This window comes from Felis catus, chromosome B2 (genome assembly GCF_018350175.1).
Source record: "Felis catus isolate Fca126 chromosome B2, F.catus_Fca126_mat1.0, whole genome shotgun sequence".
Lineage (NCBI taxonomy): Eukaryota > Metazoa > Chordata > Mammalia > Carnivora > Felidae > Felis > Felis catus.
In genome coordinates this window covers 35,722,863-35,739,297 of record NC_058372.1, presented here as the reverse complement: position 1 = coordinate 35,739,297, position 16,435 = coordinate 35,722,863, and the positions used below count along the sequence as shown (strand labels likewise).

At 46.6% G+C, this 16,435-nt stretch overlaps 1 protein-coding gene across 2 annotated transcripts in view; it reads right to left on the bottom strand.

Moving 5' to 3' along the window:
* TBC1D22B (TBC1 domain family member 22B) overlaps nucleotides 1-16,435 on the bottom strand; it is an 80,622-nt gene that overhangs the window by 32,845 nt on the left and 31,342 nt on the right. For both annotated transcript variants that reach the window (XM_045057467.1, XM_006931682.5), the window contains exons 4-8: nucleotides 15,446-15,625; nucleotides 14,842-14,912; nucleotides 13,312-13,440; nucleotides 11,991-12,056; nucleotides 7,718-7,832 (exon numbers count right to left, since the gene is read on the bottom strand). In XM_045057467.1, the coding sequence (XP_044913402.1) occupies nucleotides 7,718-7,832; nucleotides 11,991-12,056; nucleotides 13,312-13,440; nucleotides 14,842-14,912; nucleotides 15,446-15,625 (561 nt within the window). The remainder of the gene's footprint in view (nucleotides 1-7,717; nucleotides 7,833-11,990; nucleotides 12,057-13,311; nucleotides 13,441-14,841; nucleotides 14,913-15,445; nucleotides 15,626-16,435) is intronic.

The following is a 16,435-nucleotide window of genomic DNA, read 5'->3' as shown; positions in this document are numbered from 1 at the left end:
CAGAGAGAGACAGAACATGAACAGGGGAGGGGCAGAGAGAGAGGGAGACACAGAATCTGAAACAGGCTCCAGGCTCTGAGCGGTCAGCACAGAGCCCGACGCGGGGCTCGAACTCACGGACCGTGAGATCATGACCTGAGCCGAAGTCGGACGCTTAACCGACCGAGCCACCCAGGCGCCCCCCCCCCTTTTTTTTTTTTTAATATAAGCTCTATGCCCAATGTGGGGCTTGAACTCACCACCCCAAAGAGTCACTTGCTCTACTGACTGAGCCAGCCAGGCACCCCAAGAATTATTCTTAAAGGTCATAAACAATATTGTATCTCTGTTCAAGACGACCTTGAGGCTGGGGAGAAGTCTGAATGCCTCATTTCTTTAAAATGTAACTTAGGGGCGCCTGGGTGGCGCAGTCGGTTAAGCGTCCGACTTCAGCCAGGTCACGATCTCGCGGTCCGTGAGTTCGAGCCCCGTGTCAGGCTCTGGGCTGATGGCTCAGAGCCTGGAGCCTGTTTCCGATTCTGTGTCTCCCTCTCTCTCTGCCCCTCCCCCGTTCATGCTCTGTCTCTGTCTCAAAAATAAATAAAAGTCGAAAAAAATTAAAAAAAAAAAATAAAACGTAACTTATATCCATCAACTGGTGAATACATAAATAAAATGTGGTATATCCACACAATGGATATTTGTATTTGACCAAAAAAAAGAATGAAGTACAGACAGATGCTACAACATGGATGAATCTCGAAAACATGCTAAGTGAAAGAAACTAGGCACAAAAGACCACACACTGTAAGATTCCATTTACATGAAATGCCCAGAAAAGGCAAACCCATAAAGACAGAAAGTCGATTAGTAACTAATTAGGGGTAGAGGGGATGGGAGGCTTGAGGGTGATGGCTAAGGGACACAGGCTCTCTTGTGGGGGGTTATGAAAATGTTCTCAATTGACTGTAGTGATGGTGACACAACTCCGTATACTAAAAGCTACTGAACTGCACATTTTGGTGGGTGAATTGTATGGTATATGAATTACATCTCAATAAAGCCACTACAATAAAAAAGCCCACAAAACTTAATTTATAAACTCACTGTAACTCCAGTAAAGATTCTAAAAGGTTCCCACTGCCTGAATTTGGCAGGTTGATTCTAAAGTTCGTGTAGTGGACAGAAGAAATGAGCGGTCATTTCACCAAAGAAGACATCCAAATGGCCAATAAACACATGAAAAATGCTCTACATCATTCACCACCAGGAAAATGCAAATCAAAACTGCCATGAGATACCACCTCACACCTGTCAGAATGGCGAAAACCGAAAACACAAGAGACAGCAAGTGTCGGCGAGGATGTGGAGAAAAAGGAACCCTCGCACCCTGTGGGTGGGGACGCAAACTGGTGCAGCCACCGTGGAAGACAGTATGAAGGTTCCCCAGAAGGTTAAAAATAGAACTACCCTATGATCCAGCAATTGGACTACTCGGTATTCACCAAAAAAATACAAAAACACTAATTCAAAGGGATACGTGCATCATCATGTTTATAGCAGCATTATTTACAATAGCCAAGATATGGAAGCCCAAGTGTCCATCAACTGATGAATGAATAAAGAAGTGGTGTATACACACAATGGAATATTATTCAGCCATAAAAAAAAAAGAATGAAATCTTGCCATATGCAATGACACGGATGGAGCTAGAGTGTGATTATGCTAAGGGAAATAAGTCAGTCAGGAAAAAACAAACACTGTATGATTTCACTCGTACGTGGAATTTAAGAAACAAAACAAATGAGCAAAGGGAAAAAAAGAGAGAAAGGCAAACCAAGAAACAGACTCTTAACTGTAGAGAACACACTGATGGTTACCAGAGGAGACATGGTGGGGAGGATGGGCGAGACAGATGATGGGGATTAAGGGAGCACTTGTCACGATGAGCACCAGGTGTTGTATGGAAGTGTTGAATCACTATATTGTACACCTGAAACTAATACAACTGTTAACTATACTGGAATTTTTTAATGTATTTTTTAACATTTATTTATGATTGAGAGACAGAGAGAGGCAGAGCATGAGCATGGGAGGGGCAGAGAGAGGGGGAGACACAGAATCCGAAGGAGGCTCCAGGCTCTGAGCGGTCAGCGCAGAGCCCGCCATGGGCCTCAAACTCACAAATCGCGAGATCATGACCTGAGCCGAAGTCAGATGCTTAACCGACTGAGCCACCCAGGCGACCCTATACTGGAATTTAAAATAAAATTTAGAGGGGCACCTGGGTGGCTCAGTTGATGGAATGTCCCGTTCTTGGTTTCGGCTCCGGTCATGATCTCATGGTTCATGAGATCGAGCCCCACATCAGGCTCTGTGCCGACATCACGGAGCCTGCTTGGGATTCTCTCTCTCCCTTTCTCTCTCTGCTCCTCCCCTGCTCTCGCCACTCTCTGTGTCTCAAAAACAAATAAACATTTTTTTTAAATCATAAAAATTAAAATAAAATTTAGAAAGGAAGGTAGAAACATAAAAATAAATTAAAGTTCACACGGAAGAAGAGCCAAACCAAGTTTTTAAGAAAGATGGTGAAAGGGACTGGCCCTGGAATAATGACAAAACACACTACAAAGCTCAAAACCCCAACTGTGTGCTGTTGGCATCGAAATGGAAATAAGTGGAACAGAATAAAGAAGGAGAGCCATGTAAATAAAGGAATTTATGTTGTATTACCAAGAGGGATTTCACACCAGTGAAGAAAGGATGCATTATTTATAAATGGTGTTTGAAACAATGAACCATTCAGTTGCACAGGAACTTTAATCTCAACCCTCACCATTCAGGAAAACAAATTAATAATGAAATTTAAAGAGCTAAATGTAAAAACAAACCCACAAGAGTACTAGAAGAAAACAGGAGAGAGTATTTTCATAATTTTGAGGTGAGGAAGGAAAGATTTCCTAAGCAAGATACCAAACCCCTACACCATGAAGGAGGAGTGGTCTCCTTCGCGACCTCAGCACCATTTGCCAGGACTGGTTTACTTGTTGTTTGCGAGCCCCTCCACTAGAGGGCAGGGCCCACCTCTGTCATTTTAGCCTCTCTATCCCCTGGCAGGCAGCAGGAGCTCAATAAACACCTGTCAAATGGGCAGATTTGACTACATAAAAATCAGGATGTTCTATATAAGGAGACACAATCAACAAAGTTAAAAGACAAATGATAGTCTGGGAGAAAAACAATATTAGGCTGAACCATATAAAATTCTCATCTGGCAGTGGGGGGGTCAAAAATGGTTGAATATTAGCAATTTTGTGTGGTATAGCCTACTATTTTTAACACATACCAGGTAAAGGAGGAATATATCTAATCTACAAAAAGTTTTTACACAACAAGACCAACAATCCAACAGGAAAAAGTGGCAAAGGATCTGAACAAGCAGATCCCCAAGAAACAAATGCTAATATGTACACAGAGGAAAAGATAACCTCACTCACGAACAAGCGGAACAAAAACGAACACAAACCATGGTTTATTTGCCAGATTGGTGAAATAGAATTAAATTAGGATATCTAGTTCTGCTAAGGATATGAAGAAAAGTGCACCCCCACGCTAGTGGCTGGAGTATAAACTGGTACAAACTTAGAATTTAGACGTGTAATTTAAAAGTACCTAGGGACGCCTGGGTGGCCCAGTTGGTTAAGCATCCAATTTCGGCTCAGGTCATGATCTCACAGTTCGTGAGTTCAAGCCCCATGTTGGTTGGGCTCTGTACTGACAGCTCGGGGCCTGGAGCCTGCTTCTGATTCTGTGTCTCCGCTCTCTGCCCCTCCCCCCCTCATCCTCTCTCTGTCTCTCAAAAATAAATAAATATTAAAAATAAATAAGTAAAAAATAAAAAAAAGAAGTACCTATTTGGCATGCTCTTAGGACTAGCAATTTCACTTCTGGGGCTCTCTTTCAGAGAAATAAGGTTTGTTTTTTGCTTGTTTATTTATTTATTTTTAAGATTTTTAAGTAATCTCTATATCCAACGTGGAGCTGGAACTCATAATCCTGAGATAAAGAGCTGCACGCTCATCTAACTGAGCCAGCCAGGCACCCCAGGAGAAATACGTAGTTTAACACAAATGCACAAGAAAATATATATAAGGATATTCAAAATAGGTACAATATTATTTATAATAGCTAAAAACTGTAGACAACTTAAATGTCCTTCAATAGAGGAATCCTTAAATAAACAAACTGTAGTAAAGCCTTATTAGGGGAACAAATGTCATTGCTGAAAATGATGAGGTAGATCTGCGTGTCCAGACTTGGAAAGCTGGCCGTGATTTTTTTTTTTTTTTTTTTTTTTAATGAAGACAAACAAGATATAGAAAACTATGGATAGTTGGGCACCTGGGTGGCTTAGCTGGTTAAGTGTCCAGCTTCAGCTCAGGTCATGATCTTGCAGTTTGTGAGTTTGAGCCCCGCATTGGGGCTCTGACAGCTCAGAGCCTGGAGCCTGCTTCGGATTCTCTTCCCCCTCTCTCTCTGCCTCTTTCCTGGTCATGCTTTGTTTCTCTCTTTTGCTCTCTCAAAAATAAATAAATATTAAAAAAAAATTTTTTTAATAAAAAATAAAAAAAGAAAAGAAAACTATGGATAGTTGAAGCACTGGGCTGGCTCAGTTGGTAGAGCATGCGACTCTTGATCGCAGGGCTGTGAGTTCGAGCCCACTGGGTGTAGAGATTACTTAAAAATAAAATCTTTACAAACAATTTTTTTAAATTTTAAGTAGGCTCCATGCCCAACACGGGGCCCAAACTCCTGACCCTAAGACCAAGAGTCATACACTCTATCATTGAGCCAGCCAAGCGCCCCCTCGCCCCCAAATAAAATCTTTAAAAGAAAGAAAAGTATGAATAGTTTAAATCCATTTTTTTCTCAACACAATAAAGAAAAATAGTATGTGCAGTACACACAGGGAAAGGTCTAGAAGAATATACACCAGATCAGGGTGGGAGGTAAGGGAGGTAACAGCATTTCTATACTGTTTTGATTTTTTTCAATGAGTATGTACTTTGTACTGCAATTTTTTTTTTTTTTTTTTAAAGGCAAGGAGCAGTAAGAAACATACTGCCTGCTTTGGAACAGAGAATGAAGTAGAGGGAGCCATTAGAAGTCTGAAAACAGGGATCTAAGTTGAAACAGCAGCAAGTCATATTAAGAGGACAGGTATTAAGGTCAAAAGACCTAGGTCTGAGTCTGGAAAGCTTATTAAACCCTTGAGCCTGGGATTTCTCCCTGTAAAGTGAGTTGTGCATCTACCTTAAAGAGATACTGGGGCCTACTAAATGAAATCTGGTAGGCCACAGTGCTTTGCAAAATGGTAAAGTGCTTTAAGAATCAGGGTGTTATCCCTGGTTGCCGTGGTAAAGCCCTAAGCTGAAAACCAGAAAAACAAGGGCTAAAGCTACAAACTCCCAAGGAAAAAAAGAGGGATGGGAACTGATGGAATAAGAGAGATTTAAGAGACACATCAACCAATCAGAATGTGTGGACCCAATCTGTACCCCGATTCAAACAAACTATTAAATATATTTACAAGAATCAGAAAAACGTGTATGTTGATTATATATGAGATTATACTACGGAGCTATTACAACTTTTTAGATGTAATAACTGCATTACGGCTGTGAGTTTCTTTAATCAATATCCTCTAGAGCTACACATAGAAATATCTATGGATGAAATGATATGGTGTCTAATTGCTTCCCAATAATTCACAAAGAGGAAAGGATGAAGAGAACGGATAGAGGGATAGATAAAACAAGCCTGGCTGGGAAAGCTGGGTGAGAGCTATATGGAGATTTATGGCATTATTTTTTCTACTTTTACATCTGTTTGAAACTTAACCTAACAAAAGTTTTCATTAAAAAAAAAAAAAAAAAAAAAAAGAATGGGCCCCACCTTCCTCAGTCTAGGAGGAGGCACCAAGACCTTTCTGAAGTCTGTTGCAGCAGTAAAACTGGGCATGGCCTTGCCAAGACTGCCTCCAAGGAAGGGTGGAGAAGCCCACGCTTTACTGCATAAACGCCGTGGGTCAGCAGTGCGGCTGCCAATACCAAGATCAGAATGCTGGCATATCTATCAAAGAAAGGCACAGTGCTTGGTGGGACCAACAGAGCTGTGCCTACAGAAAGGAAAGGAAAATCTGGCATACAATATAAATGGCAGCTAACGAGATAATTAAATATCCAATTAGACACTGCAGCTGCTGAGGGTTATTTGTAACTGGCATGATACTGTTACCGAGATTCCACGCCAGCATTTACACTTCAAGTGTAGATTAGTGAACGGATTACTACCTTCCTAGGCTCATCCTTTAATAGTGTTTTAGAAGAGTACTATTGCAAGGAAGCAACCCCCAAATCCCAACAGATCAGCTGCACTGCTCTTAATAAAGTTAAACACACAGAATTAAGCTGCCTCCGAAAGCTGACCCATTAATGTGAAAGGGAAAATGAAAAGTCCTCTAGCAAAAGCATTACCTATCTGCTTTTCGTAGCTACATTTTAACTAATCTTTCTTTTGCTTAGGACCCCCTGATGGAGTGGGCAAGAGAGACCTTACTCCCAGTCCTGTTCGGCTTGCTGCCACTAAAGGGAATGGGGGATGGTGTCATTTAGTCATCTTACTTTTCGGAAACTGCCTCATAAAAGACCAAAACACCATCCAGTGAGCGCTATGAGAAAACAATGAATGGGATGGATCGAGTGAGATAGTTTCATGCCCTTACCCTCCAAGGGGCTCCACTCTGGTCTACCTCTCATTACCCTCTTCCTCTCCCACACCGGCTTCCTCCAACACCCGTAATAACCCACCACCTCCAGCGCCTACAGAAAGCCTTCTAGTCTTTGCTCTGCCACCAACAAGGAGACAGGGCATCTCAAAACCCATTGGTGAAATGAGAGGATAGATGGATGATGTTCTGAGACCCCCTCCAACATTCTGATTTCCACATGAGCTTCTCCTTAACTGCCTGAGCGAACACACATGACACATGGGTTTTCTTGGGAGTCTCTAAGCACAAGCGGATAAAGAAATCAAAAGGAGAAGGGGAGGATCCTCAACCCCTTTTAAGACTCTGCCCAGTTCAGGCCTGGCCAGAGGAGGAGGCTGGAGCTGTAAGAAAACCTAACTGCCACCACGGGATCCAATCACCCTATCCAAAGTGACAAGAACCCAGTGGGATTAGAGGAGCAGGAGGAGGGGAGAAATCAAGGTCCTGGAGCTCTCCTCGGCCTGTTCCAGGACCTCCAACGTGCACTCGATTCTGATGCCAGCACCTTTCATGCTGCCAACATACAGCATGTGAACTGGAGTGTGGAGGCCTGGTGTACAATCTAAAACTCCAGCTTCCACGGATGAGGGCCTGTGTCTGAGACGAGTTCAAAATAATCCTAAAAGGACCTCAAATAAAGCATCAAACCATCTGCTTACGGTAGAGCAAAAAAGGTATCCATTTGGTCATTCTGGGACCAAGTGGGCCCTTTTTGGGTGACGTCTGTGGCCATCTCTAGAGATAAATTCCAGGCTGCTTCTGCTGTCAGACAGGTTTAGCCGTGTATTCGAAGGCCACTACCTCTTTTTTAGCAAGACTTGCCTACTGGCTGCACTCTTGGGAGAAACAAACAGACCGCAGATAAGAAAGAGCAATAGTTTGTTCAGCTTGGTACTCATGCTTCTTACCCACATATTCTGAGAGGAAGACGACAAAGAACGGAGTGACCAGGTCATTAATTCCCTGGACGTACCCACTGGCAGGGTGTCGGATGGCCCAAATAAATAGAATTCTTTCGAAGATCTAGGAAAAGGAGAGAGAAGACAGGACTGTTAAATCATAGGGATACCCTCCCTCCCTCCATTTACCTATGTCACAATTTGCCCCAGGGATGCTGCCAAATTTTTAGGAAAATTCTAAAGCTACTCTGGGACAAAGGAAGTTTATAAATGCAGAAAGTTTCTAAGATGCTGGTTGTTTTTAAGCAGGGGTAGATAGACAGTTCTTGCCTTTGTTTCTCTTTTCAGTATCCAGCCACTGTGATATAAAATGGGAAAAACGGGGGGGGGGGGCTGGGGGGCTCAGTCAGTTAAGCATCTGATTTCAGCCCAGGTCATGATCTCACGGTTTGGGGGTTCAAGTCCCATGTCGGGCTCTGTGCTGACAGCTCAGAGCCTAAAGCCTGCTACGGGTTCTGTGTCTCCCTCTCTCTCTGCCCCTCCCCCACTTGTGCACACGCGCACTCTCTCTCTCTCTCTCTCTAAAATAAATGGATATTAAAAAATAAAATAAAATGAGGAAAATGGGAAGGGCAGGGACACAAAGGGCTTAGGAAAAGGTCTGTTTATCGATGTCCCCAACCCAGGCCACCCCACTCTCATTTGTAGATAACGATTTCTTGATTTCCAGAAGCAAGATGGTAAAACATCTAAGTTCTGATACCTTTTTCACACCTTTTTTTATCATCATAAGATGTGGAGTAGAAACGCCTTCCCCACCACGCTCCCCTTTCTCCCCGCTGAGACAGAGGAAAACTTATACCTAGACTTACTCCTAGCCCAGCCTGACTGAGAACTGTCAACGCAGGAAGTCATTGTGTGTATCAGGATGCAACCCAGACATTTGCTGGGGAAAGGAAAGCAAATAAACCAAATCCTACAGCTGGGAATTTGAGAACAGAGAAATCAGCCCGGGCCTCCATGGGGAAGCCACCGGGGTTAAGTATATTAGCCACAAGAGACCAGAGACCTAGACTGGGGAGAAGGAAAAGATGTTTAGGGTCCCTTTTCAGAGTCTGGTCCTGCCCCATTCAGCTACACTCCCTCTGCCTTCATTAGGCTCTCAGCTATCCCCCGTCTTCTCTGATACTATTCCTCCCTGGGCTTCATCCTGGTGGCCAAAACTACCAGTCCGACACGGTCCTTACACTGGCTTTGACTGGGCTGCCTCGTGTCTCTGTGAGCCACACCAGAGGGACGGCAGAGCTGATGGTGACCACGTGTTGGGGGGCACGGGAGATGAGAGGGCCTCCACCGCACACACACGGGCTCTGGGGGCAGACTGAAGAGGCCGTCTTAGAGGTCAGATGCAAGGAAGAAAGCCCCCCAGGGAAAACAACGGGAAGGAAATGCTTGTATGGTTTTGGAGTTGGTAAGCTAGCGCAGGAGAGAAGTAGAAAATCTAGAGACACAATAAAGGATGTGTCCCAGCCCCCGTGTTGAGTCTGCCTTCCAGCTGCAGAGGGAAATGAGACACACGCCCATTGTCAACACTCTTGCCCTTACAAGCAGTGAGAACAAGCCCTACCAGGAAGCAAGCTGGCCTCTCTGCCTCCACTAGACTTGCCCACTTGCTCTCTGGGGCTGAGGGAAGGGCGTGACATCCTCACATGGGTTAGGCCCAACACTTTAACGGGGGCCCTCTTACATTCTCTCCTCCCTCCCTTGAAACACAAGCCCAAGCTCAGGCTAGACCCACCATGTTCAGGAAGATCGCAAGGGGCTCCTGCCTGCCTCCTGTGGCCTGTGTCTGTCTGGACGTCTCTGTTAGTTCTGAGAGAGGAGGGGAGGGGCAGAGACAGAAAGAGAGAGAGAATCCCAGGGCTTCTGCTCCACACTGTCAGCTCCTCGTGAAAACACAGATCCTCGCTGACTGGTTTCAACAGTGGCCAAGGGCATGGAGGCCAGCAGCTCACAATCAGGAGACCTGTGACCATCCCTGCTTGGTAAGGATGGGACAATGCAGGTGCTCACACACTGTACAAGTGAAGATGCCACAGACATGGCCTGGCACCAGGCCTGGTTACCAGGGGAGACCGTGGAACCGTCATGACAGAAAACAACCTGGGATAATCTTGCCTTGTGGAGAAGAGTGGAAAGGATAATCCCTGAAGGTTTTTCTTGCACCTCTTGTACTTGGGTAATTCTGCCTTACTGTAGTCAATTCTCAAGTTACCTTTCAGACATGCAAAGCAAGCCTTTCAGTATTCTGTGTTGCTTAGTTCTCTGCTCCTTGGTCGGCATTTTAAGTAATACTCTGTGAGAGGACTATAGCCAGCTAGAAGCAAAGATGATTCAAGACAAAATGGAAAGAATGTAGTTTGAGTTCCCTTCTTTGTATTCAGATTCTACTACTAGAAGCATGTTAAACAAACCGCGTTCCCTGTCTCCAAGTTTACAGTAAGCACGCGCAGGTAAAAGAAAAGTATCTGGGGGCGCCTGGGTGGCTCAGTCGGTTGGGCGTCCGACTTCAGCTCAGGTCACGATCTCACAGTTCGTGAGTTCAAGCCCCGCGTCAGGCTCTGGGCTGATGGCTCAGAGCCTGGAGCCTGCTTCTGATTCTGTGTCTCCCTCTCTCTCTGCCCCTCCCCCATTCATGCTCTGTCTCTGTCTCAAAAATAAATAAACATTAAAAAAAATAAAAAATAAAAAAAAAAAGAAAAGTATCTGAACATCTCCAAGTTAAAGCATAAGCAGGGCTGAGCCGTGGGAAACAATGGGAGGCACAAAGGGACGCTCAATGGGTCTTCCGCTTCCTTTGAGCTGAATCTTAGAGTTAAAATAATGCTGTCACCACCCCCTTCAAATCTTCTTAATGCTACTGGTAAGTCATGAGGGATCCCACCAGTGGAGATCTGCATTTAAATAGAATTATGAATATAATCTAAAGTCAAATAGAAATTATTTTGAGCATTTTTACCACCGTCCCTCTCTATTCCAAGGAAAACTGAAAACAGGATTCAGAGAGCACTTACACCCAGCATCCTAGCTACCGTGAAGCTGCTAAGGAAATCCCTAGTCTCAAGGAGGTTATAATTACTGCTTGGGTCAAAAGATAACAGTCCCACTGAGACCTTCTATGCGTTTCGTGGACTTGTCAGGTTTCACAATATCATGACTACTTCAACTTCTGGGTATATTCTCAGAAGGATTTAAAACAGGGACTCAAACAGACATAATACCCAAAGTGGAAGCAATCCAACTGTCCACAGATGACAGAGTAGACGGACAATTTGTGTTACACACAAATAACGAATATTATTCAGTTTTAAGAGGAAGGAAATTCTGACACACGTTACAACATAGATGAACTCTGAAGATATTATCATGCCAAGTGAAATAAGCCAGTAACGCAAGGACCGACAATATATGGTCTTACTTGTTTGAAGTACCTGAAATATTCAAACTCATAGAGACAGAAAGTAGGATGGTGGTTGTTGGGGATGGAGAATTATTATTATTTTTTTAATGTTTATTCATTTTGAGAGAGGAGGGGAGGGGCAGAGACAGAAGGAGAGAGAAAATCCCCAGCAGGCTCCCTGATGTCAGCATGGAGCCCAACGTGGGGCTTGATCCCATGACCCTGGAATCACGATCTGAGCTGAAACCAAGAGTCAGACGCTCAACTGACTGAGCCACCAGGCGCCCCCAGAATTATTATTTAATGGATACAAAGTTTCTGTTTGGGCAGACGAAAAAAGTCATAAAGACAGGTGGTGGTCATACCACAGTGTGAATGTACTTGATGCCGCTGAACTGTGCACTTAAAAAGGGTTAAAATGGGACATTTCATGTTACACACACTTACCACAATAAAAAGACCATCACTAGCCCAGCTTGATAAAGTAGAGCAAACACAGGACTAGGAATTCTGAGGTATGAGTTCTAGCCTTCATCCTGTTACAGTGTGGCCTTAAAGCCCCGGATAAGTCCCTTAACTTCTCAGAGTGTGACCTGACCCATAGATTTGTCGAGGAGAACAAACGAGAATGCACAAGAAAGAGCTCTCCACAGCTCCGTATCCAGAGCTCTCCACAGCTCCGTATCCGAACAGAAGGTACCCCCATGATTAGCCACACACCTGCCCACGGCCGGAGGGAGGTCTAGGACACATACATGCAGAACAGGTGCTGTGGAGGCATGGAGCGGAGAAGGGCCGAGAACGGTTAAGTACTTCCCTTACCTCCTGTACAAGCGGCTGCTGGAACAATGGAATGAGAGGATTTGTCCTTGGAATGTCGATGTGAATCTGAAAAAGAGAAGTCATGTCTAAAAACACAAATGCCAGTTTGTTCTTTTGAGAAGGTATTTTCTTAAGACCTGCGAATCAAGGGGGTAAGAGTGACAGCACAGTATCTTCAGAAAGAACTGACGGACATACCAGAAGAGTCTAATTAAGCCCACCTGTCCATCTGGAATACGTTTCCATGACAGCAGTAGCTTACTGAAACTGAGGAAACCTCCGCAGATAAACCACTTATGTCGAACAGCAACGGGCTTCACGACCTAAAGAACCCACGGCCTAAGAGAATCGCCCTGGAGTCTGTTTCACTCTGGGCTGGTGCTTACTCAACAGGCATGATCAAAATGTGCGTCCCTCTTTCAGAGTCTTACTCATCAATAGTTCCCAAGAGCGGAGAGAGCTCTGAAAGTGGCAGACACGTGACTGGCTTGGGAACCAGAGGGAGCCGGCATTCAGTAACTGTCACTGCCAAGCCCTCACTTCTGTTACCAAAGAGGTCACGACAGCTGGTTTCAGCTTCAGGATTTCTCCGAGCCTTAACGATCGATCCCAAGGACCGTGGCGGCGACAGCAGCAGAAGCTACTTTGGCTCTTGAGGCTTCCTGAAGACAGCTGCCAGCAACCCGGGCTTTTCCCCTCGCCCCTCTTCTTCCTCCCCTCCTCTTTTGGCAGGCGGTGGGGACCACCGTGAGGGTGATGGAACACTGCCTGCCGAGCCTGCTGGTAACTACTGCTCCTGCAGACACACGGGCAGACATGGGTGCTGAAACGGCACTAGCTGCCAGGTGGACATGCTAATGTCACACAGTCTAGAGGGACTGGACCACTCCTGAGTGAGCCTCTCTTTCACTCTGTGCCCCGGGACCCTTACTACTTGCGGTCTGGGACCAGTAGAGCTGACACCGCCTGGGAGTTTGTCAGAAGTGAAGGTCTCAACCCAGACCCACTGAATCAGAATCTGCATCTTATCATAACGCTTGGGTGGGATTTTATCAAGACCCTGGATGATTTGTATGCATGTGGAAGTTGGAGAAGCAATGCCACTGATCAGTGCAAAAAAAAAAAAAAAAAACAAAAACTCTATTTAAAATGGCTAAAATCAGAGCTACTCATTAGAAACAGGGGAAGCAGTTCTGGGAATAAATTTAATTCCTAACCAGCATACCAAAGCCTGAAGACTCGGAAATCCTGCACTACGACAGTTCTCCCAGGAGATCCACCTGACAATTATGATTCGTAACCAAAAAGGTGATGACTGTACCTGTCGGTAGGTATCCTGGTGATGTTCCTCATTTCGAGAGTCATAATACTGCTCAATGAAGCCAAAATATTCCTCCCGCTTCCGCTGCAGGGTCAACTTCCTCCTCTCGGTGTTTGCTGGGAGATAGCCCTACAGACAGGACCGTGGTTAGACGGGGACACACGTTGGTTGCACGAGTCCTTAATTTTTATTTGAGCCTAAGGATTGGCTTGGCAACCGTCAAAGGGGCGGAAGGACAGCTGCCAAGAGCACAAGAATCCTCCCTTCTTGGGTCCGGCCGCCCAGCGTCTGCTCTCTCCTTCTTCAATGAGACCCACATGTGGGCAGATGAAGCCAGGCCAGCTTTCCCAGGGTTACGTGCACACTCCCGCGGCCCTGCACTGTAGTTGCAGTGCGTGCTGCTGGTGAGCGCCCCGGAGCTGGCTCGGCAGAGCAATGAATCTAGGTCAGTGGGAGGGAACTGGACCCGAGTGGGGGCCTCTGGAGGGCTGCGTGTGTGCAAGGCGATACTTCCGGGAATCCCAGCCCTACGGCCACCTCTACGGCACATCCCAGGGGTGTGCCTTGGAAGTCTGTGCCAGTCGCACATTCTTCTCCACGCTAACATTCAGAACTGCCAGCTTAGAAAGCTGAATGGAATCTGTGACACGGGCAGCCACAACGCGCAGACACGGAACTTCTGGCAGCAGCCTCCCGCCTAGCCAAAGCTTCAGGCCAACTTTCCTTCTCACTCCTGGTCTAGAGCCCACTCTCAACTCGTGCGGCTCCCGTTCCCGAAACCACGACCAAATCTACTCTGGTTGGCATTCAAACTTATTAGAAGTGGCGGAGGCAGTGATTACATGGCTGCAGGATCGGGACTCGTGGGGAACACCGAGGAAAGAGTCACTTCCTCTCGCAGACATTTATGTAATACATTCCCCAGGCAGGGCCTGCAGAGCAGGGACCAGGCTTCGTTCATTGTTGTGTATCCCCGCAGCTGCTGGCACCATGCCTGGCAGACAGCAGGCCCTCAATAATTCCTTGCTAGATGAATGAATGAATGAACGAACGTGACAGGCTCAGGAAGTCCGAGCGTCCCTATCCCAGACGCTGGCACAGTGCTCTGCCCTCAGTGAGAGCGGGACTGGTGCAGGCTCCTGGGGGAGGCCCATGTCTCACCTCCTCACAGTGCCAGAGTCGCTTTCCACCACTCTGGTTATTCCTACTGAGGAAAGAGTGAAGTCTGGGGAGTGTGGGAGCCTGTCCAAACAAGTGCTGAGATCCCTACCTCACTACGCTCTTTCTCCCTGGCGTTGAGCAAGGGGGGATACACCAACAGGGAAAAGCTGTGCTCTTCCATACGTGCGTGAATAACTCGCAAGGATGTGTTTATTTAGGGGCAGAAATAAGATGACAGTCCCACAGATCTGCCACGCCCAGTGGGACTGGAGGAGTCTATGCAGTAAGATGAATGTGCCCACACTAACCTCAGCAGGTAAGAAGGGCTGTGTGAGGCTCACGCTTCTCTACACAGCGGGCAGAACTCACCGACAGGAGTCTCCAGGTTATGGGTCGAACCTCCCTGGGAACCCCCGGCCAGCTACACTTCCTCAGTTCATCTGCAAACGGACAACGGCTTGATTGGATTAGCCCTTCCCACAAATGCCCTAAGACAACCCTGAGCCAGCACTGCCTGATTCCTCCCACCATTCAAGAAAGACCACCACCACCAGCAGCAGCAGCGGCTACGACAAGCACGGGGAGAAAGCCCCAGACAACAGCCCTGAGCAGCAAAGTGGCGAAGACACGGCTCTGCAGTAGTGATGCAGTCAGCTCGGAGATCAGACTCAGGGGGGGCAAAGAGAGACCCGTGGGTGTGGATCTGAGTCAGAGTTGCCTCGAGGCAGAGGAGACCAAAGCCAGAACAGCTACACTATGGTCTACGGGCCGCAGAATCCAGTCCCACCTAATTTGGTCCCTAATTTCTAGTAACATACTTCTGACTTAATACCTGCAGGTCACTGCAATGGGCACCAGATCAGGAGATGCTGGAAAAGTAAAAGAAGGAAGAATAAAGAGCAATAGCTTCCAGGTCTCTGAGAATTCCAGTCACCAAGAGGTCCTACCTTGCCCGGGGCTCGTGGGGACTCACCTAAGTCAGTGTTGTGGCTGGAGAGAAGCTGACGGAATTTTTCTAGGCGGGTTTTCTCCCGGACGGTCATCGGGGGCGCCCCGGAAGCATTCTGGTCCGAGATGCGGGCAACCAGGGGGATGATGGGTCGGAGAGGGAGTGACTGCTGTTTGTGGAGTGGATTCCTCAGGCATGTGTCACCTGTGACAATGAAAGAGAAAGAGAACAGGCGGCAATGTAGAGCATGGACGTGGAGGGACCCTGAGCTGGCTGTTCAGTACTGGCCCCTCCGCCAGAACCGGGTCCGAGCAGCTGGCGCGCTGCCCCAAGGTGCCCGCTGGGGGCAGCCAGGGGATGGAAACCGTCTGCCCGGGGGAAGGGCTGCATTTTTATCACAGGCTCCCAAGGCATCTTATGTGCTAACAGTCTCCAGAGGCCGTAGCAACTGTGACAACTTTTTTGGCAACTCTGGATGGAAATCAAATGTTTTCTTTCTACCCCAACCTGGGATGTGTCTTCGTGCCTAATACTGAATGTGGGGGCAACACGGTCTAAGGTAGTGTTTGCCTTCCCTTTCCACATCACAGAGCACGTAAGCAGTGAGTTAAATTCTGACTGTCCTTTCATAACTGTTTCATATTCTTTATCTATCTGGGCCTTAAAAAGCAGGAGTCACAGGGAACCTGAGTGGCTCAGTCGGTTAGGCATGTAAGTAGGGCACATGTAATAAAAACAGGTGGCTGCTTGCCTGAAGCCCCAGGCCCCATGCAGCTGGCCCAAGGGCTGAGAGGATCAATATCCACGGCACAACCCGAAGCTGTTCTTGGCCCATCAACATCCCCTGCACAGCAGGTGAGAGGCTCTGGCCCCAGGCAACCCTGTTTTGGGTTCCTCTGTGCTCCTACATTTCCCACCAAGGTGAGCCAGCTTTTAATTCTGCTGGGATATGACTGAAATAACAGGAACACAGACCCCAGCAGAACCACATGGCTGGTTCTTGACATTTCTAAC